Here is a 27,413-nt window from a genome sequence, read left to right on the forward strand (position 1 = left end):
CTCGAGTGCTGTGGCTGTCAGCATGGCTGGAGGGAAGGTCATGGTTTGGAAGTTGGATAGACCTAGGTTCAAATCTCTGCTACCTAGGAACTCAAGGTGGGGAGGGGCCTTAGGCAAGTTACTTTATCACCTTCATCCTCAGTGTCTATATCTGTAAAATATATATAACATATATTTCACAGGGGTTTTTGTTAGAGGTAAGAAACTAACATGAAAGTTTGTGATTTCTTCATTCTGACTCTACACTTATTTATGAAGCTGGCAGATAATGATCTGGCTTGGAACAGTGTTATTGAAAGTGGGCATTGCCACTGTTTGCTCACTGTTTTCAGAACACTTAAAAAAAAAAAGTTTGAATTTCTCATTTATTTCTCACAGGTTTGTCTGGTTCCATGAACTCAGTGCTGGTATCAGCAATGTTTAACACGTTTAGCATGGAATAGTAGTGTAGTAAAGGAAATGGCTGAATTGATAAAATACTTAAAAAGCAGATATATTCAGTGTGCTCTATAGAGCCACAGTGACTATACTTTTAAAGATAAGCCAAATAGAATCAACATTTTGGAAGGTCACTTAGGTTGACTGAAAAATTCCTTTTCTTATGTACCAGGAAAAACTGACATAGAAATTTTCCACTGCCACAGAGCAACTGAATTTACCTGTTGGAACCCAGGCGGTCCTAGCCTCTTTGCATGGATTACCACGTGGGCTGTGGGCTGCCTTTCTGATTTTGGCTCCTTGTTGATTGTTCCGGGTTCTAGGTTGGACCAGCGAATTCTGGAGTTTCATTGGATGAAGCAAGCAGTGCAGATGTCCCAGCAAATTAAGAATAAAGCATACAGCCTAGCAGCTAATGATACTCCTTCTTCTCAAAGTGAAACAGTGTAACTATGAATAATAGAAATTATTATTAACCCTTTAATTCAGATTATATGTATTTTTTGTCAGTTTCAAAAGTTTTACTGTTGCAGAGTTCCCGTTGTGGCTCAGTGGTAACAAACCTGACTAGTATCCATGAGAACGAAGGTTTGATCCCTGGCCCCGCTCAGTGGGTTGAGGATCCGGTGTTGCTGTGAGCTCTGGTGTAGGTCACAAGACACAGCTTGGATCTGGCGTTGCCGGCAGCTATAGCTCCAGTTCGACCCCTAGGCCTGGAAACTTCCATGTACCCCAGATGTGGCCCTTAAAAAAAAAAATTTACTTTTGCTTTTTGTAGTTTCATGCCAAAGGATTGGAATTTAGTTATGAAGATCTAATCTCTTTGACCTGAAACAATGCTGGCTATGTGTTTGGTACTGTAAAGGACATGGAGGTCAAATAGTGAGATCCCTTATCGCACAGGAAGGTATACTCAGTTTCTTGTAATAACCTGCAAAGGAAAAGCATATATATATATATATACATCCCAATCACTTTGCTGTAGACTTGAAACTAAATACACAGCATGGCAAAATGATGAGACCCTTGCTTTTAGGGAGCCTTCTAGTCTAGTATCGTACGTATTCAAAGGTGGTCCAGGGCCCTACCTGGGTGCTTTCAGGAATTTGGAATTTCAGGCCCCATTCCAGACTTAAATCAGATTCAGCGTTTTAATAAGATTTTCTATGATTTATATGCACGACAAAGTTTGTGAAGAACTGGTTGAATAGGAAGAAAAAATACTAATAGTTACAGGGATCTGGAGAGGCCATAGGAGAGGCGTGAAGTACAAAGGAGATCATGGTTAACACTTTTTTTTTTAAATTTGGTACTTGTTTTCAATTTCAGAGTAAGTTCATCCTTGGTCTTCTTCTATCAGAAGACTTTCAAAGTCAGTGTTCAGTTTTAGAGGAGTGTCTCGTGAATGTCTCGGATGGGGACATTGTCTTGGTTAAGGTTGGGGCGAAGTTGGCATTCTTGGCTATGGACTGCTCGCCAAGCCCCTAATAGTCCATAGTGCATGTCAGTGACAGTATCCGTCGGTGACAGCTCCTGGCCAGGGACAGCTCTTGCTCTCTTGCAGTGGGCCACACCCCAGGGGGTTGAGAGCCGTAATGTGCTGCCATATTGCTCCTGTTTCAAGTGATCCCATGGGACCAGTGCGGCTAAGCCTTAGTGTCAGAGCTGCTCAGGAGTCCTTTACTGCACGAAGACATTGAAAAACGGGATTTAGGCTTGTGATGATCCGAAAGTACAAATGTTTACGTTGCATCTTTCCATTTGAGGGAAACACTATTCATTCCTTCGAAAGGGACCTATTCTGACTTTTAAAGCTGGAGCTTATGAAAAGCAGTGCTTTGCTTTCTATTAAATATTGAAGCAGTAGTAGGATGGGGGGGGAACCCTGAAAACAGGCTGTCTCTGAATGGTTAACTGGCAGTGTGTCATCTTCTAGGACTTCCTTCTTGAGTAACTCAGTTGCTTAATTCTTTACGGGGTGGGAGGTGGACGAGGAAGGAGGAGCTAGTGCACTCTGGGCTTGGTTGGCTGTAGCCCTGGGGGCAATATGGGTTTTTTTGTTGTTGTGAATTATAAATGTCTGGCTCAAACTGTTTACTTCTAGATGTTGAGATAAGCTTTCATTATTAGTGTGTACAAATTACCTCATAGAAAGTTTGCATTTAAATCTACTTTTCAATTATTTATGAGAGATGACAGTTGGAAAAACTGCACCCTGTCTTAGAAGCTGAAGGTCCCTGTGGGTCGCCTGGGTGACTCACAGGGTAATCTGATCGGGTACATACTTCACTGCTCCTAACAGGTTGGGGCTGCTTCAGAACATGACACATTTCAGGGTGACTCTTTTCACTGCAGCGTATATTTTTTCTTGTAACCTCTGTCTCTGTTCAGAAGCCTTCTGCTTGTGTGCCCCACTCCCAGCCAAGCCACCAATCCCACCAGCTCTAATCATACAGCACTGTTCTCCACTGGTTTCTGATGTCACGGCTCTGCCGCTCCTATTTTTCCTTCCAGGTTTGAAGGGGAGGGTCAGGGCAGAAAAGGTACATGTGGAAATTAAAAGCCATAGTGCTCCTTTGTGGCCTTTGAGGCCAAAAAACTGATGGCACTTGAAATTAGTTCCCAGTCTTGGCTGGCATTTTACACAGATGGCAAGGGGAGCAATTACACGCCTGAGTGGGTGGAGAGGTTTGTCTAATCCTAAATCCTGTCATGTTTAACAATTTTTATTAAGTCAAAAACTTCCATGTGAGCTAAACTCCTCTTAATGGCTGTCAGCATATCTCGAAACATGAAATATTGTGTCTTTTGGCAAGGAATTTCCAAACATGTTCAATCTATCCCTTTGACTCTTGGTAGGAATAAAAATCTTTCCAAACCAATGGGTATTCGACTTAAGGAATTCTCAAAGAAAATGATTCTGCAACTTCCCTTAGGACGTTCTTCTGGTGCCTCCCAGTTTTTATAGTTAACTTTTCTTTAATATATTACTTCAATCATTCCTGAAATAGAGTACTTTCTTGTCCATTTGTCGGTAGCATTGGGTAAATTTCTCATCAGGCTGAAGTGCTAAGATCTTAATGGAGAAGAGGCAATAAATCACAACCTGGTATAGGTCCACCTGGGAGTCGTTATCCATCTCGAAAGTAAAAGGACAGGGGTGCTGGCCGGGAGTCAGCCGTGACAAAGCCCTTCTACTAAAGCTGCGTGTTTCATTCTGTGAGCACTCGAGTCCCATGAAACGTCTAATGTAAGCAAGATTATTTATCAAATTTTCTGATGCCTGAAGCTCAGCAGGGGCAAAATGGTAGGAAGGGAACAGTTATTGGCACATGTGAAGATGACAGGCTTTCACTTTGACAGCCTGACAGTGAAGGGGGGCGATGGGAAAACCCTGCACAGTAAGGAATATAGATAAAATCTGTTCTGCGTGTCTGCTGAAAAGGTCTGGGAAGAGTGTATTCTATTGTAGATTTTCTTGGAAAAAGCGGTTAGAGTAAGATGTATTATTACATTGAAGATTATGGCTGAAGCTATTTGAAGAAACAGGTTATGCTTTCAAACTTGTATGCTTTTCATTGGAGGGTTAATTGTGAAAATTAGCAGTCGTGTATGTGACGTGCATGGCATAAAGTAGCCGTGATGCCAATGCTAGAGGCAGGGGTTTAGATGTGAATGGCTCTTGTTCATCATAGTTGTTTAATAAATAGAGTTTGAATGAGTGTAATAGCATTTTAAGCAGTTCACTTGGGTTTTCCTAAGCTAATTGGAGTACCTACCTAACATGGATAGTTAAAATATAAATATTTCCTCCAAAGCTGATTTAAGCCCTTATATTTTATCTTGGTCACAGGGGAACTCTGATCCAGTTGTGAAAGTAGTTACTTTATTTGACCTTCTTTTACGTAAGTGAAGATATTAATAATAAAGGCCCAATATAATAACAGAAACACAGAATAGCTAAGTAGATGAAGAATTGGTTATATGCAAACATAGCCATGGGTCTTGTGAATAATGGGAAACCCATTAAGTTTCTCGGAAGTCCAGCCTAAGTGTGTACCGACGGTGGGAGAGTCATGAATCTGCTCCCCGAGTGGACCCATTTTCCTTCTTGGTGGCTTGGCAGTGAGTGGTCCTCTAGCTCCTCCCATCGGCTCTTTCCCAGACATGTGTAGGAAGAGGAGGGATTGGAGGGAAACAGACCAGTTACTATTAACACCAGTTCATCTCTGCTCTTGTATGTGTCCGGGTGCACAGTCTGAGGAAGCGGGGCCGGGAAGAACCTTCCACAGCACTTCCTGAATATAAAGAACGCACAAGGTTTATTTTGGGGCTTAGATATTTCTAAATGAAAACTGTAACTTTGATTCAGAAAGAACTGTAATTTTGATGTAGGAGGTGGACATCACTGGGGAGACCACTCTGTACCTTGTTTGGGGTCTCTGGATCCTTAGGGAATGCATAACCTGGATGTCAGGGGCGAATCTCTGAAATGCTAAGCAGCATTTGGGATTTTTTTTTTTTTTGGCACTGTTTTTTTAAACTTTTATATTTTGAGTTTCTCAAAGTGTCTTTAACTCAGAAAGAATATTGGATATTTGAACTTCGATATCAGCCTCTGGTGCTATATGTAATTATATCATTTTGGCCCTTACTGTGATCAGAGAAGAGGTATCACTCCTCTGTGTGACAGTGGGGGTCACATTTGTTCCCTGGACCCAAATTTCTCCCATGTTCCCTGGACCCAAATTTCTCCTGTGATAAATCGAGGGGTTTAAACTGTATGATCTCTTGAGGTCACTTTGAGCTTTGACACAGGCCCTTGTTTTTGCAACCTGGACTCTTTTGGAGCTTTGCCCTTTAGTCCTCATGCCTGTTCTCTGTGGTTTCCATGGTAGTATGAGCTGTCCATCCAAGGAACACTTGGCAGCTGCTCTGTTTTTCTTCTGTAAATGCTGCAGTCCTGGTGAGCGTGTAGAGCCCTTTTCTTACAATCTCAGTGAATTGCAGTCGATGTCTGCTGCAAAATCCTGCTCTTATAGTTTTTAATCAAAGTTTAATTTCTATTGCAGTTTGTTGCCTGTAATATATTTGCTCAATGCCGAGTACAGGAGAGTGAGATGGACCCAGTTCTCTCCTTGTTGCATATTAGCCTCACTCTTAGTGACACTTTGGGGAGAAGATACTGACCCAAGTCTCTATGATGGAAAGTTGCAGAAACTTTTAACACCCCCAGGACCATGGAATTATGTCGGCCTTCGATGAAATGCACCCAGATGCATTCCAGCATGTGGCTCTAGTTATCTTGCATGCCTTGATTAAGGGTTTACAAAGGGCTAGAGCCTGCAGCTAATTGTCATTAGCATAGCTCTCTGATTATGGTTCTCTGTGATAGGCTAGTCATTCAAAGCTAGGGAGGAATGACCCCACCCCCCAGGGGAGGGGGCTGCTGGTGGGGAGGGGTGGGGAGGCAGAAGCAACTCCCCAGCCCCCTGCTCTGGCTGCTGGTAGAAGACGGGCGGTGGAAAGGCAATGACAGGTGTAAAAACGGCTGCCTTTCACCTTCGCTGGCCGTGACGTAATAGCTGAGTCAGTTAGATTCTCTTTGGAAATACATTTGTTTAGGTGATGATGTTCCTGAGCCCGCCTAGGAATCTTGGCTGTGCTTCTAATCTTTGAAAACTCCTTGTCAAGATCTCACTTTCAGAAGTGTGATCTGATGATAATTAATCAAGCTTTGGGTTGTTCTTTCTTACATTTCCAGAAGTCTGGATTCTGCACAGACCTGCATTTCCGTAGCTTTGCTGGAGTTAGGAAGTTTGAGCTGCCTCTGAAGTGTTGACTGCGGGGAGGCGGGGTTTTCCGTCTCCAATGAGGTGGCTTCAGTGTCGGGAAAGCCTATCATCTTTCACAGGAGCGCTTGCTCTGTAATCCAAGCGATAGCCACGCAGCATGTTTTATTGTTTGTGGAGTCCTGTGGCTCCTGAGCCAGGCACAGACGGGGAAAAAGGACAAGTGGGCGGTTTATGATTCTGCGCTGAGCTGGGACAAGTGAGTCCCACTCTTTGATTTCTTGCAAGTCACCTGTGTGGGTGAACTTTAAACCAGGCGCCTAGGTTGAAGCTGAATCTTTTTCTCCAGGCTGACGAGTTCCTTCTGTCTGCAGCAGACGGCTGGCTTGCTGCCCTTGTGGGGAAAGATGCCTGGGACAGGAGTAGGATTGCAGTGCGGGATGCTAGGGACTCACCAAAGGGTTGGAGTGCCTTGGTCCTGTTCTTCGCCAAGCCCTGACAAGTGTTCCTGAAATGAGCACCCTGCTTCCTTTTTAAACTTATACTTTGAGTTATTTTATTTTATTTTTGGAGGGAACTGTGGATATTCTTGATCTCAAAACCAAGTACCACAATGTGGCTAGGGTAAAAAAAAAAATTTTTTTTTTTTGTTTCTTAACCTCTCATTTTCCTCTTCTTTATAACTGAGTGACATAGAAGGAATCTTCTTGCAGAATGCTCTCCCTGACTCTCAATGTTGTCTGAATAGTGGGAAGGAGCAGGTTCACTGAGAGGGCCTGGAACAATTTGAAAAAATCGAGCTTTTTGTGCACTGGACTGTCCTTTGTCTATAGCGGATTTTGATGTGAAAGAAGATGAAAAAGGAAGGCTCTTCAGGTTCCTTCAGACTCAAGTCAAATCCAGGTTCCCTCTCACGTGCTGTGAGTTGGATCAGTTTCTCCTCCTTGTCCAGGCAGACAAAGAGGCTGTTCCGCAGTGATGGGGAGCTCTCGGCTTGCAGGCAGCAGGTGGAGGCAGATGATGACAACTGGACCTACAGAACCCAGCCCAGAAAAGGTGACTTGACTTTTATATATATATATATATTTAACCATTTTTAGACATTTGCTATGTAGATTTCTTTGTTTCTATCATTGATCTCCCTTCACGATTTTTGGCTCCATGAGGAGTTTTCGTGTGTTTGTGTACTGAAATTCAGTGTCACTCATTTGTTTACTTGTCTAAAGCAAAGGTGCTCCTCCAACTAGATGCCACTTGAGCTCTAGTCCTTCTAAGAAGGATAAAATAGCTGTTATTTGTCCTCAGCTCCCTCTCCCCCCTCATCAGATCCACGCACTCATGTGACTTGTGAAAAGTTCAAGGGTAAACCAGCATCCTAGGAGGAATCTACTCTTTACAACAATTGCAAATGAGGACACGCAGCTCTTTTCTGAGACAGTGCACTGAGAAAACTTTGGGACTCGTGGATAGTCTTTTTGCATACTTCTTTAAGACTGAATTACACAAATGCTTGAGTTAAACAGGTGTTGGGGTGACATCGAGGAGGTGAACACAAAGTGCTGGCCCTTTATCTAGTGGCTAAAAGGAGTTTTTGGATTTCTTTCAAGTTCCTTTTCAGATCATTGCTGGTCTCTGTTCTAAAGTTTCGCATGTTTTGCCCTCTTTAAGGGGAAGAAAAATATCAGTCCTGGTGGAAGAGAGGGATATATTTCAATATTTTTTAACACATTCCTGTTTTATACCTAGAATTTCTGAGGTCCTCCTCTTGGAATGTTTACTGGGGAGACGGAATCGTCAGGCTCCAAAATGGTTTCTCCATTCGGTGGTGGCACAGCCCCAGTGGGGGAGTGCTCTTTAAGCCTTACAAAGGAACCTCCTCTGTCCAGACATTCCGCGTGATTGTGTTTTCCCTGTTTATCACATTCTTCCCTTGCCAAGAGAAACCGCGCTGAAACCTTTCAGGGACCTGTCGTTCCCCTTCTTTGGGGGAAACAGAGCTGCTGAAATGTGGGAGACTCAACTAAGTAAATATGTGCTTTGGGGGACAGTAATTATATCCTCTGGACTGAGAATTAAACGCACCCTTCTTCATGGAGGACCTTTAGCCATTTGCTCTTGTCTGTTAAACTGCAGCACTAGACGGACTAGTTAATGCTCTTTGAAGATGTCAGGTGTTTATTATGTCCAGAAGGTGGTCCACAGTGGTCTGCTGATACTGAGCTGAAACATGCCGGTTTTCAGTTCAGATGGTGTGTAATCACCAGGCGTAGAACAGGCATTTGTGCTTTCTGGCTGGAGTTGTGTAGTTTAGTAAGTCCATGAACTTTACTTTTCTAAATCAGGAATAAGCTGTGGTTTTGGTAAATGTGTGGGTTGTAATGTTCGAAGGGTGGATACAGTCGTGCTGTGGTCAGGAGCGGGTGTAGTTTTAATTCCTTTGGCCTCTGCCAGAGGTTGGTTTTTTATGACTTGTTTTGTTTTAAATCAGCCGCCGTCAAGTTTCTGTTAAAGATTGTATACTTGTGAGCACGTGGCTTTAGGATGTCGTAGATGCTCCCTCTAAATTAACATTAAAGGGAAAGAGGCTGTGAATTTGCATGGATTAGTTTTCGTTGGGAAATGAAGCAAATACTGTACACTTGACTTGTGAAAAATAAAGAAGTCATTGAAAAGAACGGGGGCAACTCATAAAGGAGGGAGGACTTGTTTATGTAACAGTACAAAAGATTGTGCCCTTTATCCCTTACTATCCTACGGAATACAGTAGCCTCATGAAGGTAAATGATGCCATAATACAGTTTGTAAATTTATATGGTTTTTAGAAGTAATTGGACATGGATAATATCACTTTTGACGTGTGTTGTTAGGGGAAAATCCTTAAAAAAAAGCTGCCTAGAGATCAGAATTCATGGTCTCAGATTCTGTTTTCCTATTTGACTTGCAAAGGAAAACTGGCTCCCAACTTTGACATGTTGCCTCAGGGGCATTAGAACAGTTGATCTTTATTCCACATAATTCTTTCCTATGGAGAAATACAGAATGACATTTGTTTACACTTACGGATCAAAAGAGGAAAAATCTTTCAGAAAAGTAATACAGGATTGGCATTTGTTTTTTTTGTTTAGGAGCATCAAATAAGCTAAACGTCTAACAAAGATTATCAATCAGTGCTAAGAATGCCCAGTGGCCTTATTAGGACTTGTTTGCAAATAAATATGCATTAAAGACATATTGGTCTGACGGGGATTGTGTAGCATCTTAATTTCCTTGTATATCTGTCTGCCCAGACCACATGCGTTCAAATCCACTTTCTTTTCAGTCTGCTCTCCAACCCCCTCCCGACCTTATATTAACATTTTTTGATATGCACACATTTCTAAAAACCTGTGTCTGTCTTCTTCCCCCACATACATACACTACAATCAGGCAGTGACAGCCAGAGGTAGGGCAGTGTAGCTTAACAAGTCAACCTCGCTTCAGTGGTCCTGTCCATGTTCTCACCCCACCCCCATCCCCCAAGGGACCTCGGTCTGATGGGGTGTCCAGGAAGGCTTTGTCCTTTCCATCCAGCAGCTGCTGCAAGGCCAAAGTGCCACCACCTCCAGGTTGCATTGCTTTGCACAATTAGCCCACTGAATCCCTTCTCTTGGACAGTATGTTGACTAAGATGCACATTCATTTTAGAAAACAGTTCTTTCAAGTTTGGTTTTAGAAGTTCTTTTTATAATGAATCTCCATGCTAGATTGTTTATCCTTAACATCAAAATAAAGTAAGTGGTTACCCTTATGGATCTCTATCAGTATATAGACCCATAGGTTTATAATCAAGAAGCTAAAGATAAAATTCCTGAGTCTAAAAGTAACTAGAAGATACATACTGATGTGTCCAAGGCAATCACAAGTAAGGACCTGCGTGCTTTCTCTTGCTCCAGCAGAAAGGCAAGTGTCAAGGCTTTCTTGTATTGACGTGTACTTTGGAAGGTAAAAATGAATTGACAGCAGTGCTCAGTCCTTCTGTTCTTAGTATGATGTGACCCACTGTAATAGCAGATGATGTTTCAACTTAATTAGCCATAAAAATCAAGGGTGTGAATCAGTGTCCTTTTGAATATTACATTTAGTGATTCATGAGCTGATTTGCTAGATGCCCATGTAGTTAAAAAGATGGAAGTCAGTCAGAGATGAGACAAGATGTTGCTTTTCACGTGAAGTTGTGAGAGCATTTAGAAGGAATTCTCACTGAGTACCACGTGTGGGATACGAAGAAACATAGCACACAGGCCCTGAATTCATGGAGTTCAGATATCAGTGGAGAAGCAGATGAGACACTGAAGGGAGAATTAAAGGGGAAATGCAGGATAATTGTGGAAAAGTGTAAAATGAATGGCTTAGCTGAGAAGGTACTTTATCTGGAGCATTTTCATGGTTTGCCTCATCTCCTGTCTGTTGGATTGATTCAAGCAGTATTTAATGAGCTCCTGTTTTGTTTCCAGCACTATGGAAGGTCCTTGAGGGAAACTAATGACCAGTAGAATTCGGTCTGTATTTCCGCTATCTTGCTCACTTCCTCTTCTCTTGTCAAATAAAACCAAAAGAGGAGGAATCATAATGGGGTATCCTTTCACTGAGCAGAGCATGTTTTGCTGGAGCCTCAGTTCTGCCTTCAGCTGGGCAGAGGCATGATTGATGATCCTAATATTGGCAGGTCAACAGATTGGGTAATTGACATGCAGAGCCTAGTTTAAACAATGCTTTCATTCTCTTCTTCTGGACATTACCGTCTGTATTAATAACATTACAAAATTTGAATCATTTGAATTTCAATTCCCTCCCTTCCCAGGAACTACAAAACTGATCAGAGAATGGCTTACCTCGAGGGTAATGAATAATCCATACACTAGAAAATCAATTGTTGAATGTGGGAGTGGGCTGTATTTAAAATAGTTTCATTCCAAAGTCCTCTCTAATGAAATAGTTGCAGAAAACAGAATCCTTGTGCATAATTAGATTAGCAGTGACTTCAGATATTAAAATGGAGAAAAATGGCATGGCAGACCCAAAGCAGCAAGGTCAAATCCTGTTTCTGTGTAAACAGCTGTAATTATTTTTGATCATCAAATCTTTAACATTATGAGCTTTAAGAACACTTCCTTCATGGAATTAAAAAGACCTAAAAAATACTGGCAAATATTGTCACAAAGCACCCTAAATTTGAGAATAAACTAAATAATATTTATTCCGAGGGTCACTATGTACATTGGATTAAATAGCTAAATGGGGTTGATCTTGGTGTCTTAATGAAAAAGATAAGCAGAATATTCTCAGCGAGAGAACGTAATGTTTTCCTTCTTACTTTCTACTGAAGTTGACATTCTGTGAAAGAGACAAACAGAGAGTGCCACTTGATATTTTATCTGGTTCATTGAGACTGCCCTTTATTAACCTTGGATTATTTTTTCTTTTGACATTGGGCATCTCTGTGGTCTCACTGCCTTGTTTTATTGCATACATGATTGTATTTGTTATTAAATTGATGGAGTTTTATAAAAGCAATATTTTATCTAATACTCTTCCTTTACTTGTAAAAGTGTGCAGATTTGTTTTGAGAATTAGAAATATATTTAGATTATTAGAAATATTGTAGAGTAATTAAGGAAGGAGCTTACCATTAAAGTTTGGGTTTAGAAGTGTGTAACTTGTGTTTTCTTTTTTCTTTAAAAATTAAACAAGTAATTTTTATTTTATTTTATTTTTTGTCTTTTTGTCTTTTTCTAGGGTTGCTCCCGTGGCACATGGAGGTTCCCAAGCTAGTGGTCTAATCAGAGCTGCAGCTGCCGGCCTACACTGCAGCCACAGCAACGTGGGATCCCAGCTGCGTCTGCAACCTACACCACAGCCCACGGCAATGCCAGATCCTTAACCCACTGAGCAAGGCCAGGGATCGAACCCGCAACCTCATGGTTCCTAGTTGGATTTGTTAACCACTGTGCCACGATGGGAACTCCAATTAATTTTTAAATTGCAGTACAGTTGACAATGACCTGTGTTCTTTTCCATGGTAATGTCTTTTCCATGTTTTGAAAACTTTTTTAAAATTGTTCTTTGCAAACAGTTATTTTAGAAGACACTGCATATTAATTAGGATTGACTTTTGTAGGTCTTGCAGTTTATATTATATGTATATCATTATGTATTATATATCATATTGTATTATATTCAGGGAAAGTATTATATTTCCATGTAGTTTCAGGGATTTGGAGGTTGTAATATTTTCTATCAAATTAAAGATTTTTTTTTTTTCTTTTTATGGCCTCACCCGTGGCATATGGAAATTCCCAGGCTAGGGGTCCAATCAGAGGTACAGCTACTGGCCTACGCCACAGACACAGCAATACCAGATCTGAGCTGCGTCTGCGATCTACACCACAGCTCATGGCAACACCGGATTCTTAACCCATTGAGTGAGGCCAGGGATCGAACCCGCAGCCTCAAGATTTCTAGTCAGATTCGTTTCCACTGTGCCATGATGGGAGCTCTGCATTTTTTTTTTTTTTAAAACCACAGTATTTCCTGTCAAATGCTTCAGTTAGCTCTGGTCCTATCAGTTTTATCTCAAGTCCTGTTGTGTCTCCAAGACATCTGTCCATCCTCACTGTGGTTCTAGCCCTCATCAGCTCTTTTTTTCCCTTTTTATAGCCAAACCTGCAGCATATGGAAGTTCCCGGGCTAGAAATCAAATCAGAGCTGCAGGGGCAGGCCTATGCCACAGCCACAGCAACTCAGGATCCACACCACATCTCTGATCCCACGTTGTAGCTTGTGGCAACACCAGATCCTTATCCTACTGAGCGAAGCCAGGGATTGAACTTGCATCCTCCCGGACACTATGTCAGGTTCTTAACCTGATGAGCCACAGCAGGAACCCCCACCCCCATCTCCATCAGCTCTTGCCCAGCCTTCTGAGTGGTTTTCTGCTCTTGTTATGTTCATGCTTGTCCACCTGTGAGTTATTCTTGAGTCTACACTATCATCAGAGCGATCTTCCTAAAATACAACTACAACACTCCCCCCACCCCCTCACATGCCCATACCCATGTCTTCACTTTCCACGGTGTCAGTTACTAGAGGTCAACTGTTGTATCAAAATATTAAGTGGAAAATTCTCGAAATGACTGCTGTCTTAAATTGTATGCCATCCTGAACAGCATGATGAACTCTCCTGCCATCCTGCCTTGTCCTGCAAGGACATGAATCATCCCTCTGTCCAGCATGTCCTGTGCCTTAGTCACTTGGTAGCCTGATGTTGTTTAACAGATCACTGTCACCTTATGGTCTAGTAGCCCTCGTTTTACTTAATACTGGCCCCCTAAGTGCAAGAGTAGTGATTCTGCCAAAGGGAAGCTGTGTTTCCTTTAAGTGCGAAGGCAAACTTCTCCATTTAATAAGGAAAGGGAAAAAAAAACCCAAACAAACCATATACTAAAGTTAAAATCTGTGGTAAGAAGGAATCTTCTATCTGTGAAATTGTGAAGAAGGAGAAAGAAATTTGTGCTAATTTTGCTGTCAGGAGTTCCCGTCGTGGCGCAGTGGTTAACGAATCCGACTAGGAACCATGAGGTTGCGGGTTCGATCCCTGGCCTTGCTCAGTGGGTTAACGATCCGGCGTTGCCGTGAGCTGTGGTGTAGGTTGCAGACGCGGCTCGGATCCCACGTTGCTGTGGCTCTGGCGTAGGCCGGTGGCTACAGCTCCGATTAGACCCCTAGCCTGGGAATCTCCATATGCCGCGGAAGCGGCCCAAGAAATAGCAAAAAGACCAAAAAAAAAAAAATTTTGCTGTCACACCTCAAACTGTAAAAGTTACTGCCACAGTGTGGGTTAAGTGTTAAGGTGGAAAGGGCCTTAAATTTGTACAATAAGATGTTTTGAAAGAGACGAAATCCACGTAACTTTTATTATAGTAGGGTGTTATAATTATTCTGTTTTGTTGTTAGTTATTGCTGTCAATCTCTTATTGTGCCTATTTTGTAATTAAGGTGCCTCACAGTTATGTATGTATGGGAAAAAGACATAGTGTATATAGCATTTGGTACTATCCTCTGCTTCAGGCACCCACTGGAGGTCTTGGTCTTGGAACATAACCCCCGAGGGTAAAGGGGGGATGCTGTCTAACGGGGTCCCTCTTCTGTGGCTCCCCGTGCGCATGGAATGAAGTCCTTATCATTTAAGTAGCACGAAACCCCCCTCGATCTGACCCCCACTTCATCCTCTCTCTGTTTTAACTCCAGAAATTGCGATCAGACCTGTAGCTCTTTCACTGCTCCAGAACCCTCGCCTCCCACTCCCTCCCGTTCCCAGTCCCTGAGTCAGGTGCTCCAGCCCCCCTCCTCTGCTGGCTGATTTCCTGCCTAACCTTCTGGACTCATTTTAAAACTCTGTGAAGTCTTCCCTGACCCCTCAGAGGACAGAGCTGATTCCTCCCTTCTCTGTATTATTTCTCCACCTTCTACAGACCTCTCTAATTGTGTTTATCATGCACTGGGTTGTACTTATTTGTTTACTGGTCTGTATCTTGAGCTAGACTATGAATTCTTCCTTTTAAGACAGAGACCAAGTCTTATCTTTTTATCCTCAAGGCTAAGTGCTCAATAAAGGGTTGCTCACTGGGTGAAGGGAACTCTACTGTGACACTGTTAATAATGCTGTTTGCCTAGGTCCACTGGCCAAACGGTACTCTCCGAATTTGCTTAATGCGTGGCGGGTTGTAGATAGCACTGTATGCTTGCTTTTTCAATTATACTGGTGAGTGTAATCTTACAAGTGCCTCCCACTCTCAACTTTTCTGAGTGTAGCAAAAGAGAGGGTGCAGTCTGTGAGAACATCCTTCTGGTGGCAGTCTGTAGTCTCCTATTGCTCCACTTAAACTGTGCAGGAATCAAAACCTGGTATAAGCATTTGATCCTGGCTGTTTTGACCATGAGTAAAGCTGTTGTGGTGAACAGGGATGCAGTGTGGGTTGATGTGGCTCTGCCTGATCAGGAGAGCAGCCCAGCGCTATGCAGTTTGGTTTGCCTGCCTTCGCTCTTGCTCTCCCTGACCCTGCCCCAAAACAGGCTGATCTTAAAGCAGCAACCGCAGCGACCCTATAAAACATCAAACACAAGTCAAGCCGTGTAACTTCACTGCTTAAAATCCTTCTCAGACAGTTTAATAACCCAGGTCTCTATAGTGTTCTGTAAGGCCCTACGTGATCAGCCTCCCACACCCCACTGACTCCCCAACCTCATCACCTGTGCTCCCCCCCCCACTCTCCACTAAGTCAGACTACGCTCCTTGCTGCTTTTATTTTTTATTTTCAATAAGTTTTATTTTTTGGCTGCACCTGTAGCATGTGGATGTTCCTGGGCCCGAGATTGAACCTGAGCCATAGCAATGACCATGCTGAATCCTTAACTGCTAGGCCACCAGGAACTCTTCCTTGCTGCCTTTTCACCCCAACACCTGGAAACCCAGCTGTGCACATGATTCTGACCCTCTCTCGTTTCTTTCAGGTCTTGTCTCCAAAATCAACAGGGACTCTGTGTAAAACTGCCGCCTCTTACCTTTGTCCTCACCCTCCTATCCCTGTCTCTGTTTTACTTGGAGGCACTTTCTAGCTAATATACTACATACTTCCTGTATGTACTCTCAGTCCTGCCTGTCTTCTCAAACCAGAAATGAACCTCAGTAATACCTTCAGTAATATTTTTGGTCTTTTTTTTTTTTTTTGGTATAGTCGATTTACAGTGTTGTGCCAATTTCTGCTGTACAGCAAAGTGACCCCATCATACATGCGCACTCATTCTTTTTCTCATATCACCCCCCATCATGTTCTATCCCAAGAGATTGGACACGGTTCCCTGTGCTGCAGTGGGACCTCATTGCGTATCCATTCTAAATGTAATAGTGTGCACCTGCTAACCCTGATTTGGTCTGGCCCATATTAAGTGTTCAGTGAAGTTTAGTTGAAGAGAATGAAGAGTGCAAAGAGCTCTAGGTCAGGTGATCTGGATGTTTTGCTTCTGTCCCTTGCTAAGCAACTGTGTGACGTGGAACAAGTCACATCATCTCTTTAAGCTCTAGCTTTTATTTCTGTAAAGTGGGCTAATACCTATTCATCATACATAAGGGCAGCATGTGCAGCTTGTTTATTGCATAAACGAGGATGTGTTTTGTGGATACTGTATCAGCCTACAGATTAGATCTGGCTGTATTTCATGGTACTCTCCCTGGGGTTGGCAGTCTCTTCACTATCAACAGTCAATGAGTCAGAAGACGTCTTGATAGAATATGTGTACTAGTCTGTAGAATTTTCAGTAGAAATCATTGCTTTTAAAGTACTTGTGTAACCTGGGCAACCCAAATGGAAGCTATCACTTCCTTTACGTAATTTTCAAGTAATTTATATCTCAGGTTTTATGACACATCCTGAGATGATTAAAATACTAAATTGAAAGTCATGTCTAAATCAGTCAAGCCTCCCCGAAGTATTAATAATAGCTGATTTAATGGATATTTGCCATAGCTAAATGCTATTAATGACACATTATATGAATGAACTCATTTAATAAATATTGTCTGGATACCCTCAGTACTCAATAAAAATAATAGCTGTTTTGATAAGCAAGGAAGGATTCGATCATTAGCACTGAAAACTGGGCAGAGGAACTTAGATCTGGTGAAGCAGGGAACCAAGTATAATTTTTCAGAAAGAGGAATGAAATGGCGTTGAAATCACTAAGGGCATTTGGGGGTTTTGGACTCAACAACTTCCCTTTTAAGGGCACTGGCAGTTGAGATTTCAACACACACCATGTCACTTGATTTTTGTTTTCTCAGTAAATTCTAAAAGGAGAAAGTGAGAGTAAATATATTTTATTATTGATACAATTCTTTTGCCTCTGTTCCCGAAGGTTCTCTTTCACTTTGTAACTAGAAACGCCTCAGCTGAAGAAGAAGCTGGGTATCCGCTGTTTCTGGATCGCATTTTGAGATAAACCAGAATTCCCACCTGAACACAGGTGTGTGTTGCTTCAGTCTTGCATGGCTGGGTATTCTTTTACAAAGCATGCAGAAGACAATTGTGAACTTACCTTGGTGGGTGGTTGTGGCTGGTTCTTGGCTTGGTTGCTGTAGTCATCTCGACTGGTGGTTATTTATTTACATAATTTGTTATCTCCAATGAAAAGTACATAGAGTACTTTGACTTCCTGGAAAAAGAACTTTGATTTCACTGTAATTTTAGTCAAGAGTTAATCACACACTCTATTCCTACTATAAAGAGATTGTTCAAGTCTTTTTTTTTTTTTTTCTTGCTGGCTTTTCACGTCCAATTCTTTGTCCTTAAGTGTGACTGTCTGAATGTTGGTCTCTTCTAAGGACCCCAGTTCTGTTTGATCTGTAAGCAATTTCTGAGATGGCCTGTTGCATTTGGGGATGTTCTCGTACGCCAAGGAAGCTGGTGGAGAGACTGAGATTGCTCTCTTTCAACTTTCCTTTGGATCATCAGACCTTGGTTACTTCCATCACACTGGGTGCGGTATGTCCTGGTTTAGCCAGTGGATCTCTGTACTCATGGCATTGGAACCAGGGGAAAATTATGTAACTGAGTTTAGAAATCTTGCAAATCATGTTTCAATTCCAGCTAATCAAGGTCTGAACAAAAACTCAGTTGGGGAGTACCCGTTGTGGCTCAGAGGTAATGAACTCGACTAGTAGTATTCATGAGGGCATAGATTCCATCCCCGGCCGCACTCAGTGGGTTAAGGATTCGATGTTGCCGTGAGCTGTGCTGTAGGTTGAAGATGTGGCTCAGATCTGGCATGGCTGTAGCTGTGGTGTAGGCCGGCAGCAGCAGCTCTGATTCAGCCTTTAACCTGGAAACGTCCATTAAAAAAAAAAAAAGAAAGAGGAGTTCCTATAGTGGCACAGCAGAAACGAATCTGGCTAGGAACCATGAGGTTGCAGGTTCTATCCCTGGCCTCGCTCAGTGGGTTAAGGATCTGGCGTTGCCGTGAGCTGTGGTGTAGGCCGGCAGCTGCAGGTCTGATTAGACCCCTAGCCTGGGAACCTCCATATGCTGTGGGTGCGGCCCTAAAAAGACAAAAAGACAAAGAAAAAAAGAAAGAAAAGAAAAACAAACACAAACCTCAATTGATAAATTGTCCTCTAGATTCTGAGACAGTTGATTTAAGTTTCTCTCCAATAAATGCTTGTTTGGAATGGGAGAAAGAGTCTTCTACAGCAGATCTATGATGTGAATATTTTGAGTTTTTCAGTGTCTGAGAAGTTTAATTACAGTTACATTAGTGACTTTCAGAAGTTTTGCCTGTTTCCAGAATAACAAATACACTTTATATTTGTTCCTAGTCTACGCAACGCACATACACACACACATACATTCACACACACACACACACACACAAAATGAAACAGAAGCTTTGTGAAACTACTTCCCTTTACTGCATGGCTACATGCGATACTCTGTTTTCTGTTTTATTAGACAGAAAATGTCAGTCCTGACCCACTAGATTGATTTCATCACTCCCTGTTAGATCACCACCTTCGCATAATGCCAAATAATGCTTTCAGTAGATTTCCACTTCTGTTGGTAGGGTTTTATTATGCTATGTACCAGGTAGCTCCCTCACAAATTATGATGGAAGAGAGTCCATTGTCACTTCACTGTTGTAAAAAGGCCTTGAACACCAGAGGTATCTTGAGACGCAATGCAGATTAGTGGTGCACCTTGGAAAACCACCTGGTTCGAGAACTGACTAATGCCAAAGAGCACCTAAGCATTCACTTACCCTCTAAGTCCCCTTCCAGATTTCCCTCTGCGCCCCCAGCCCAGGGCCACACTGATGGATAAGGGGAAGGGCTTGAAAACTCACAGGCAGGGAGTTCCCGTCGTGGCGCAGTGGTTAACGAATCCGACTAGGAACCATGAGGTTGCGGGTTCGGTCCCTGCCCTTGCTCAGTGGGTTAATGATCCGGCATTGCTGTGAGCTCTGGTGTAGGTCACAGATGCGACTCGGATCTGGTGTTGCTGTGGCTCTGGCGTAGGCCAGTGGCTACAGCTCCGATTAGACCCCTAGCCTGGGAACCTCCATATGCCGCAGGAGCGGCCCAAGAAATAGCAAAAAAAAAAAAAACAAAAACAAAAAAAACTACAAAAAACCAAAAAAAAAAAAAAAACTCACAGGCAGGGCCGAGCTTGTTCGGCCCATCAGTGACCTTGCTCCCTGCTGGCGCATAGCCTTGCAGAACCTGTTAGTGCACCCTGGGGCTCCATGCACCTGCTAGTCGGCCCAAGGGAAAGCTCCTGAATAGCAAAGTCTGATGAATTTTTGCCCTAATCTGGAGATTTCTCTGTCATTATGCTTACCGGCCTGCTGTCCATCCCCCATAGAGGAAAATTAGTTGAGAAGTTCAGTCCGTTTAACTTTACTTTCATATTGAGGGACCCTAGACTGTGTGTATCAGAGATCCTGTGTCTGAACTGGAAAAAAAGCTGCATTTTCTTTGAAACATAAAGTTATTTGTAAAAAAACAAGCAAACAAACAAACACAAAAAACCCTGATCATTGTGGTTAGAGATACTTTTCTAAATTGTGTTCATATGGACTACATGTTAGCTTATGTGAAAGGTTAAGAGGAAGATGTCTTTTATTATTTGTATTTCTATATAACAGAAGCTTGCTTCATTCATCTTGTACAATTCTAAAACAGTTCCACCTTTTTTTTTTTTTATGAACATCTTTCTGAAGTTTGCTCTGCAGATGGCATCTGTTTACTAGTACTCTTTCCTGTATGGTCTCATTTCATCGTTCTGACAGTCCTGTGAGATGGCACTTTCTCACTCTTTGGTGGTGAAAAAGCTGTGCCTGAGAGATTAAGTGACTTGCCTGAAGCTTTGGAGGTAATAAGGAATGGTGTAGTTGGATTCGTAATAATGAATCCTTCCTCTGCGTGACACCATGTAGATTCTCGGCGAAGTCCTCAGAGAACAGCTGAAGCGTGTTTTGATGCCTTGGTGTCACTGTGAATAGTCATTGAACCTGTAAAACCTGGTGACACCCTGGTGGTTGTAAGGATCTTTGCTTTGGCATGAGGTGGGTCTCCACTGCCTGCTCCTTATTCCACTTTTTTGTGAGGCTGTGAGCTTTCTCTTTTCACCTTTGTTGTGCCTGCCTCTTGTCCCCACCACTCTCTGCTCTAGTGTTTCTAGTATATTACCCTTTGTGGAGGGTCCGGGCAATCCAGTTTATTACAGCACTATTGACCAGAAAATCAGATCCGAAGCCATAATCATGTCAGTATTGCTATCTGGTCAGAGACCATTTCGGCTCCTTGCATCTTGGTCACATTTTTCAGAAAAGTGATTTTTTTTTTTTTTTTTTTTTTTTTTTTTTTTTTTTTTTTGTCTTTTTGCTTTTTCTAGGGCTGCTCCGGCAGCATATGGAGATTCCCAGGCTAGGGGTCCAATTGGAGCTGTAGCCACCAGCCTACGCCAGAGCCACAGCAACGCGGGATCCGAGCCGCATCTGCGACCTACACCGCAGCTCATGGCAACGCTGGATCCTTAACCCACTAAGCAAGGGCAAGGATTGAACCCACAACCTCATGGTTCCTAGTTGGATTCGTTAACCACTGCGCCACAATGGGAACTCCAGAAAAGTGATCTTTTAATAAGTGAAATGTTCTGGAGTTCCTGTTGTGGAGCAGTGGAAACGAATCTGACTAGGAACCTTGAGGTTGCGGGTTCGATCCCTGGCCTTGCTTGGTGGGTTAAGGATCTGGCATTGCCGTGAGCTGTGTTGTAGGTCGCAGACATGGCTGGATCTGGCGTTGCCGTGGCTATGGTATAGGCCGGCAGCTGTAGCTCTGAATGGACCCCCTAGCTTGGGAACCTCCATATGCTGCGAGTGCAGCCTTAAAAAGGAAAAAAAAAGAAAAAAGAAAAAAAAGTGAGATGTTCTGTGATATGTAAATATGATTTTTTTACATGTTTATCTTCTGTTGGCTTTTCTTTTTACTACAGCTAAATTAAGCACATGTTTGCATTAATGTTATAGAATTGTGACTATATTTGGGCATCCTAGTTCTTTTTGTAAACGTTAAATTTTAAACACATCTATAAAATCACTTGGAGTTTCCAAGTAGGATTACTGCATTGTTTCACTTAACAAGCAAGCAAAGCTTTTAAGCTTTGGTTTCATCATTAACCATTTTCCCTAATAACTTTCTCACTCCTCTCTTCTCCCCACCCCCCCAACTGATAGTTGGACACCAAATATATTTTCTTGTGTTTCCAGTGATTGAAATTGCATCTCCATCTCTTCAATTTCATAGCTTTCTTCACATCATCTGCTTATTAAAAAGTCAAAAAATGGTGATGATAAGACATTTCTATTACCTGAAATCAATTCTACTCCACTAAATATTTTTGGCCAAACACTTACGTGACATTTGATCCTCATGAGTGCAAAGGGAAATTATATAAAATGTGACTGAAAAGGCTGATTTGTCTCTGCCTTTTCTCTGAATTTTTAAATAAACTACTAATATCCTAATACGCAGAGCTAATAGGACCTTTTAATACTAGTCTGTTGAAATAGTCCTCATTTTGCCTCCTAGGCTCACAGTAGTTGCTCAGTGAGTATTTTGGTGTATGCAGAGGAGAGCTGCAAAAATGTTTGGAGGCAATTTGAATACACTGAAAAGAGAGACATTAAAAAGAACTGCCCCCCCCCCTTTGTTTCTGTGACCCAAGAAACAAAGCTTAGGGGAAAGTAACAGTTTCAAAGAGGATTGTTATCCTTCCTCTCATTTTCCAAACCTGAGAGAGATAATAAAAGGTGCTCACTCTGATATCAAAAGCTTTGATATCCAACTAGTTACTCTGTGTTGTATCTTTAAAGTCTCAGAGATGGTGACAATTGTAAATCTGGCCTTCTTTTTGGATAAAGTGATTTTTTTGTTTGTTTGTTTGTTTGTTTGTTTTTTTTTTTTTGCTATTTCTTGGGCCGCTCCCGCAGCATATGGAGCTTCCCAGGCCAGGGGTCGAATCGGAGCCGTAGCCACCTGCCTACGCCAGAGCCTCAGCAACGCGGGATCCGAGCCGAGTCTGCAACCTACACCACAGCTCACGGCAACGCCGGATCCCCAACCCACTGAGCAAGGGCAGGGATCGAATCCGCAACCTCATGGTTCCTAGTCGGATTCGTTAACCACTGCGCCACGACAGGAACTCCTGGATAAAATGAAATTTTGAGGACTTCTGACTGTTGTGTAAACCTAGAGAAACCAACTTTAGCAACTCTTTCAAGAGAGAACTTATGGAAGCAGTGACTACGTATTTTCTTCTCTCAGTGCCGTTTGAGAGCATTTTAGTGAATATTTGTATGCAGACCTTAAATTGGAGTTATGAAGGGATCCAAGGAGAGTTACCTTAAAAAACGAAGCTACTTTGTTAGGGCTGGAAGGAACTCCGAGGTAACCTTGTGTGACAGATGAACGAAAAGCGAGGATCCAGGGAGGTGAGTTCACTTGCTTTAAGACCTCACAACCAAGAGCAGCCCAGTTAAGCTATGATCTTATGTTCCTTTCTCCTCTTTAAAGGGTATTGAGACTGTGTTCCTTTCTTTCACTTTGTTTAATTTTGACATCCCTGACTGCCCCGTGAGAGTCAAATGACAGATTCTTTTGCTGACCTTACAGAGCAGGTTTTGGAAGCTCTTCACCCACTCTGTGTCACAGGGAAAGTTTTTGAAATAGATGCGCCGAAGACAAGAAACTTACAGATGATGGCACAGGCAGGAGAAGGAGAGCGTCAACCCCCAAAACTGGCACTCCTGTGTCACTTTTACTCTACTTACAAAAGCAGAATTCATTCAGCTTTCAAAGAATTGAAGGAAAACAACCCCCCCCCCCAAACAAACAGAAAATCCCAAGGGACCCAGGCTGCAGCCTTTCCTTTGTCTGCCCCGAAGTCCTCAGAGACAGTTGAATAACTTAATAGAGCCGTCAGACTACACCTGCCTCCAAAGAAATAAGTGCATTTTAAAACCTGTCAACTTAGTATTCTGTACTTGGCATGTATGTTTTTTCCTCTGGAGAGGCTGGTAGGTAGATTTTTGTTATAGTTAATAGCTGAATTTGCAGAGATGCATTAACTAAAAATAGACCACAAAGTAAATGCCAGCTATTTCTATCAACAGAATTGTAAGGTGACTTCTCTTAGCACTTTACTGATATTAAAGTCAGAGAAGAGGCAGAAGGGAAGGGCTGGAGGGAAGGAGGAGGGGGAGGGGGGTAGAGAAGGAGGGCAGGAAGGGAGAGAGGAAAAGGTAAAACAAAAGTAAAAAAGGAAAAGGCTCAGATCCATTTGTCATGATCCAAGAGGTGGATCAGAAAAGAGCTGTTTCTGTGGGATGCTCTGTTCTCTGTGGATCTTGTAACTCTGTGATTATCAGGCACTGTGGCAAGACGCCACCCTGAAATTGGTCTGCCAATTGGAAGAACCATTTTCTTGCTTATTTTTAAACTCCTAAGGACAGGGAAAAAGACTGAAGGAGCCTCAATGCTGCGGTTTCCTCAAACCATTATTGTTGTAAATCCTACAGGTCCTGAAATAGCTCTCTATTCCTAAAGTTTCAAAGTGCCTGACTTCTCAGAAGACTTGGCAGTTGAAAGGGAAATGGTTTACTCTTTCCTTTAATCGTTGTCCCCAATGTTTAAGTGGGTCCAAAATTTGGAGAATGTGGTTATTTTAGAAATAAACACCCTTTTTTAAAAATGGAAATTCTTTAGTTCTTTATACAGAGCTTTGAGCTTTTCAAATATTTTATAAATCAAAAATAAAATATTTTAAATTTATGAACCTTAAGTAACTTAAATATTAGAATATTCAGTTATCTATGCAGAAATTATCAGGAGCCTGGGCATTTTGACTCTGTATCTTTTAATTTTTGTCTTTTTTGCTTGATGATTAAAAGTAATTAAGTAATTATAGTCCAGTTACTCTCTTAGGTTATGGACTTCTGTTTTATTAACAAGAAAATTGTGGCAGAACTGGTGTTCCTCCTGGTTGGCTGGCACACGATCTTGAATACTTCTGATTAGTAATCTGACTTTTCTTTTCTTTCTTTCTTTTTTTTTTTTTAAATGAGAGTTGCAACGTTTATTTCAGGTTCTCTCTCTCTCTCTCTCTTTTTTTTTTTTTTTTTTTTTGTATTTTTTTTTTCTTTTTTGCCACACAGGCAGTATGTGGGAATTCCTGGGCCAGGGATTGAACCTATGCTGCACAGCAGCAACCAGAGCCACAGCGGTGAGAACGCAGGAGCCTCAACCCGCTAGGCCATCAGAGAATTCCCTGACTTTTCTTTAGAATGGTTTAGGATGGCGATTTTGTGGGTAGAAGAGTTGCACCTGTTTCTATAGTGAAAGTTTTGTTGTTGTTTTAACTTCGATTACTCCGGATGCTTAAGAGAAAATGATACAAATGACCTCTGTATTTTAGGTTAGTTGGTTTGGGGGGAGAGGGTGCCATTGATATGTGTGTTTGGGGAGTCAGTCCCTCAGCAAGCACATGGCTGAAATACACAGCATGGAAGGTATGAGGTTACTTTAATGCTCTTGAACTTAGACTCTCCAGAATATAATATGCATGTATTAGGGATACAGACAGTGGCAAAGTGTAAGAGGATGAAATTTAGGCTCTAGGGGTTTTGTTTTTCTCCTGTAATACAATCCATTATAAATTGACTAAGCAATGGGATCTGGGGTCATGCTTATGACATCTTTTGGTGTCCTCCCTCCAGCTGGATACACTGACTTCAACATTCTTATATGCATGCTTCCAGAGAAATTCTTTTTTTTTCCTTTTCCACTTCCCTCATCCTTCAAACATTTAATTTAGGCTGAATGAGAAAGGAAAAACTGCCTTCAGCGTTTGTTCTGGCCAGCTCGCCTTGAGAGAGTGTGGTATCTGTGTATGTGGGTTTGAAAATGAGGTCTCTTTGGACTGTTAATCTTTAAAGAGCGATGATTTACCTACTGTAAATTTACCTATTCAGTAAATGAATGAATGAATGAATTTTCGCACAGTTTTGTTTGGGGAAATAGTATCTAGTTATTTAATTTTAAGGAAGACGTTGAATATTTTTATGTCTCTTCATAAGAATCGTCATGCTATTGGCTAGATATCCACTATTTGCTTTCGGATGAAATAGTGAAATGATAATAATTCTGGTTTAGGTTATAAGCACTGATCATTTCTTGCGTTTCAGGCACCTCACAAGGCATCAGAGGTTCCGTGTGAGTGAGCAAGTCCTTATTTTGAGGAACTCTGATTTTAGGTGGGCAGACAGAATTGTGACACTGTCCCATCCACATAAATAAAGCTGGGGGAGAGGAGCATGGTCAAGAGAAATAAAAAACAGGCTGTGGGAGTGGGTGCTGTATTCCAGGCAAAGAAAGTAACAGTCTGATCAAGGGCAGTGCAGGTATGAGAGCATATGGAATAAGAAACAAAGCCTGCTGATGGGGCAGCTTCAAGGCATATTGGCCAGAAAATTTGGGGAAAAGAATTTGAGTTTAAATCCAAAAGGGCCTTTGTTGCTAGATGAAGAGTTTGGGGTTTATTTGTTTGTTTGTTTGTTTTTTAGGGCCACACCTCTGGCATATGGAGGTTCCCAGGCTAGAGGCTGAGTCGCAGATGTAGCTGCTGGCCTCCACCACAGCCACAGCGACAGGATCCAAGCTGCATCTGTGACCTACACCCCAGCTCATGGCAACACTGGATCCTTAAGCAAGGCCAGGGATCAAACCTGCATCATCATGGATGCTAGTCAGATTTGTTAACTGCTGAACCACGGTGGGAACTCCCTGGGATTTTTTTCTTGTGTTTTTTACATAAGTGGAAACATAATCCTCACCACCACCAACCGCCACACCCCAAGGGAGAGAATGGAGCAGTTGGAGCTCTTTTGAGAGATGTGGTAGGTATGAAGGTGGATTAACAGGTCAGACTTAGAAAAAAGAAACTGCTATCGAAGTTATAAAGGAGGTTTGTTACTGGAAGAGACATCTTGCCATAGGCACTACCTTCCGAAGCTCCGCCAGGCTGGATGAACAGAGCAGATTTCACAGCACAGTCTCTTTCCTGCTGCTGTTGCCCAGGAGGTATACCTGGCTGCTAAGTGGGGTAGACTGAGCCCAGGGGACAGCAGTGGAGTCTAGGCCACTCTGCACATCCAAAAGAGGTCAGGAGAGGCTGTGAGATTATCTAAGCTGAGAGCCCAGGTCATGTTGGACCCTATTACATTGCCTGGAAATGTCGAGCCAGAGGGGCCCAAGGGTTCTCTAAAGAAAAAAAAAAAAAAAAGAAAAGAAAAGAAACAGTAAAAGAAAAAGAAAAAAAATCAAAGCACTTGGGTGTTAGGAGAGCAAGGGTACAACGAATGAGATTTGGGACAAATTTCATGATAAGGAACCAAACGAAGGCTTCCTTCTTGGTTGTGATGTCAAGAAGTCTAGACTTGGGTCTAAAGGAAAAAAAAAAAAATGAAATAACTCTAAGAACTGGCTCAGGAGAACATTTTATTTTATTTATTTATTATTTATTTATTTATTTTTGTCTTTTTGCCTTTTCTAGGGCCACTCCCATGGCATAGGGAGTTCCCAGGTTAGGGGGCTAATTGGAGCTGTAGCCACTGGCCTACGCCAGAACCACAGCAACACGGGATCCAAGCCGTGTCTGCAACCTACACCACAGCTCACAGCAACGCCGGATCCTTAACCCACTGAGCAATGGCAGGGATCGAACCTGCAACCTCATGGTTCCTAGTTGGATTCGTTAACCACTGAGCCACGACGGGAACTCTGGGAAAGCGTATTTTAAAATGGCCAATTAGAGCCGAACTTCCATGATTCCAGGAGGAAATTCAGTGACACAAGTGAGGCTACTTAAGGCCAGAGGCCATAGAAGAGCTCCAGTGCAGTATTTGCAGGGTGACTTGGAGCTTCGTGGTTGGTTTGTGTTCAGCATAAAGTAACCTATCTCTTCAACAAGCCAGGATTCAGACATCTCCTGTGAAAAAAGTGACTGCAGAGAAGATGCAGGTTGCCCTTGGGATCAAGCG

At 42.3% G+C, this 27,413-nt stretch overlaps 1 protein-coding gene across 4 annotated transcripts in view; it reads left to right on the forward strand.

Moving 5' to 3' along the window:
• The window catches only part of NHSL1 (NHS like 1), a 324,553-nt gene that overhangs the window by 182,081 nt on the left and 115,059 nt on the right, over positions 1-27,413 (forward strand). For 2 of the 4 annotated variants that reach the window (XM_005659173.3, XM_005659175.3), the window contains exon 1: positions 1,140-7,286. The exons of 1 other annotated variant lie outside the window; for it this stretch is intronic. In XM_005659173.3, coding sequence (XP_005659230.1) covers positions 7,085-7,286 — 202 coding nt within the window. In that variant the 5' untranslated portion in view covers positions 1,140-7,084. Of the gene's footprint in view, positions 1-1,139; positions 7,287-17,180; positions 17,289-27,413 lie in introns of those variants that run through there. One more of the 4 variants, XM_021087406.1, reaches the window with a different exon arrangement.

Source organism: Sus scrofa, chromosome 1 (genome assembly GCF_000003025.6).
Source record: "Sus scrofa isolate TJ Tabasco breed Duroc chromosome 1, Sscrofa11.1, whole genome shotgun sequence".
In the NCBI taxonomy this organism is placed as follows: Eukaryota; Metazoa; Chordata; class Mammalia; order Artiodactyla; family Suidae; genus Sus; species Sus scrofa.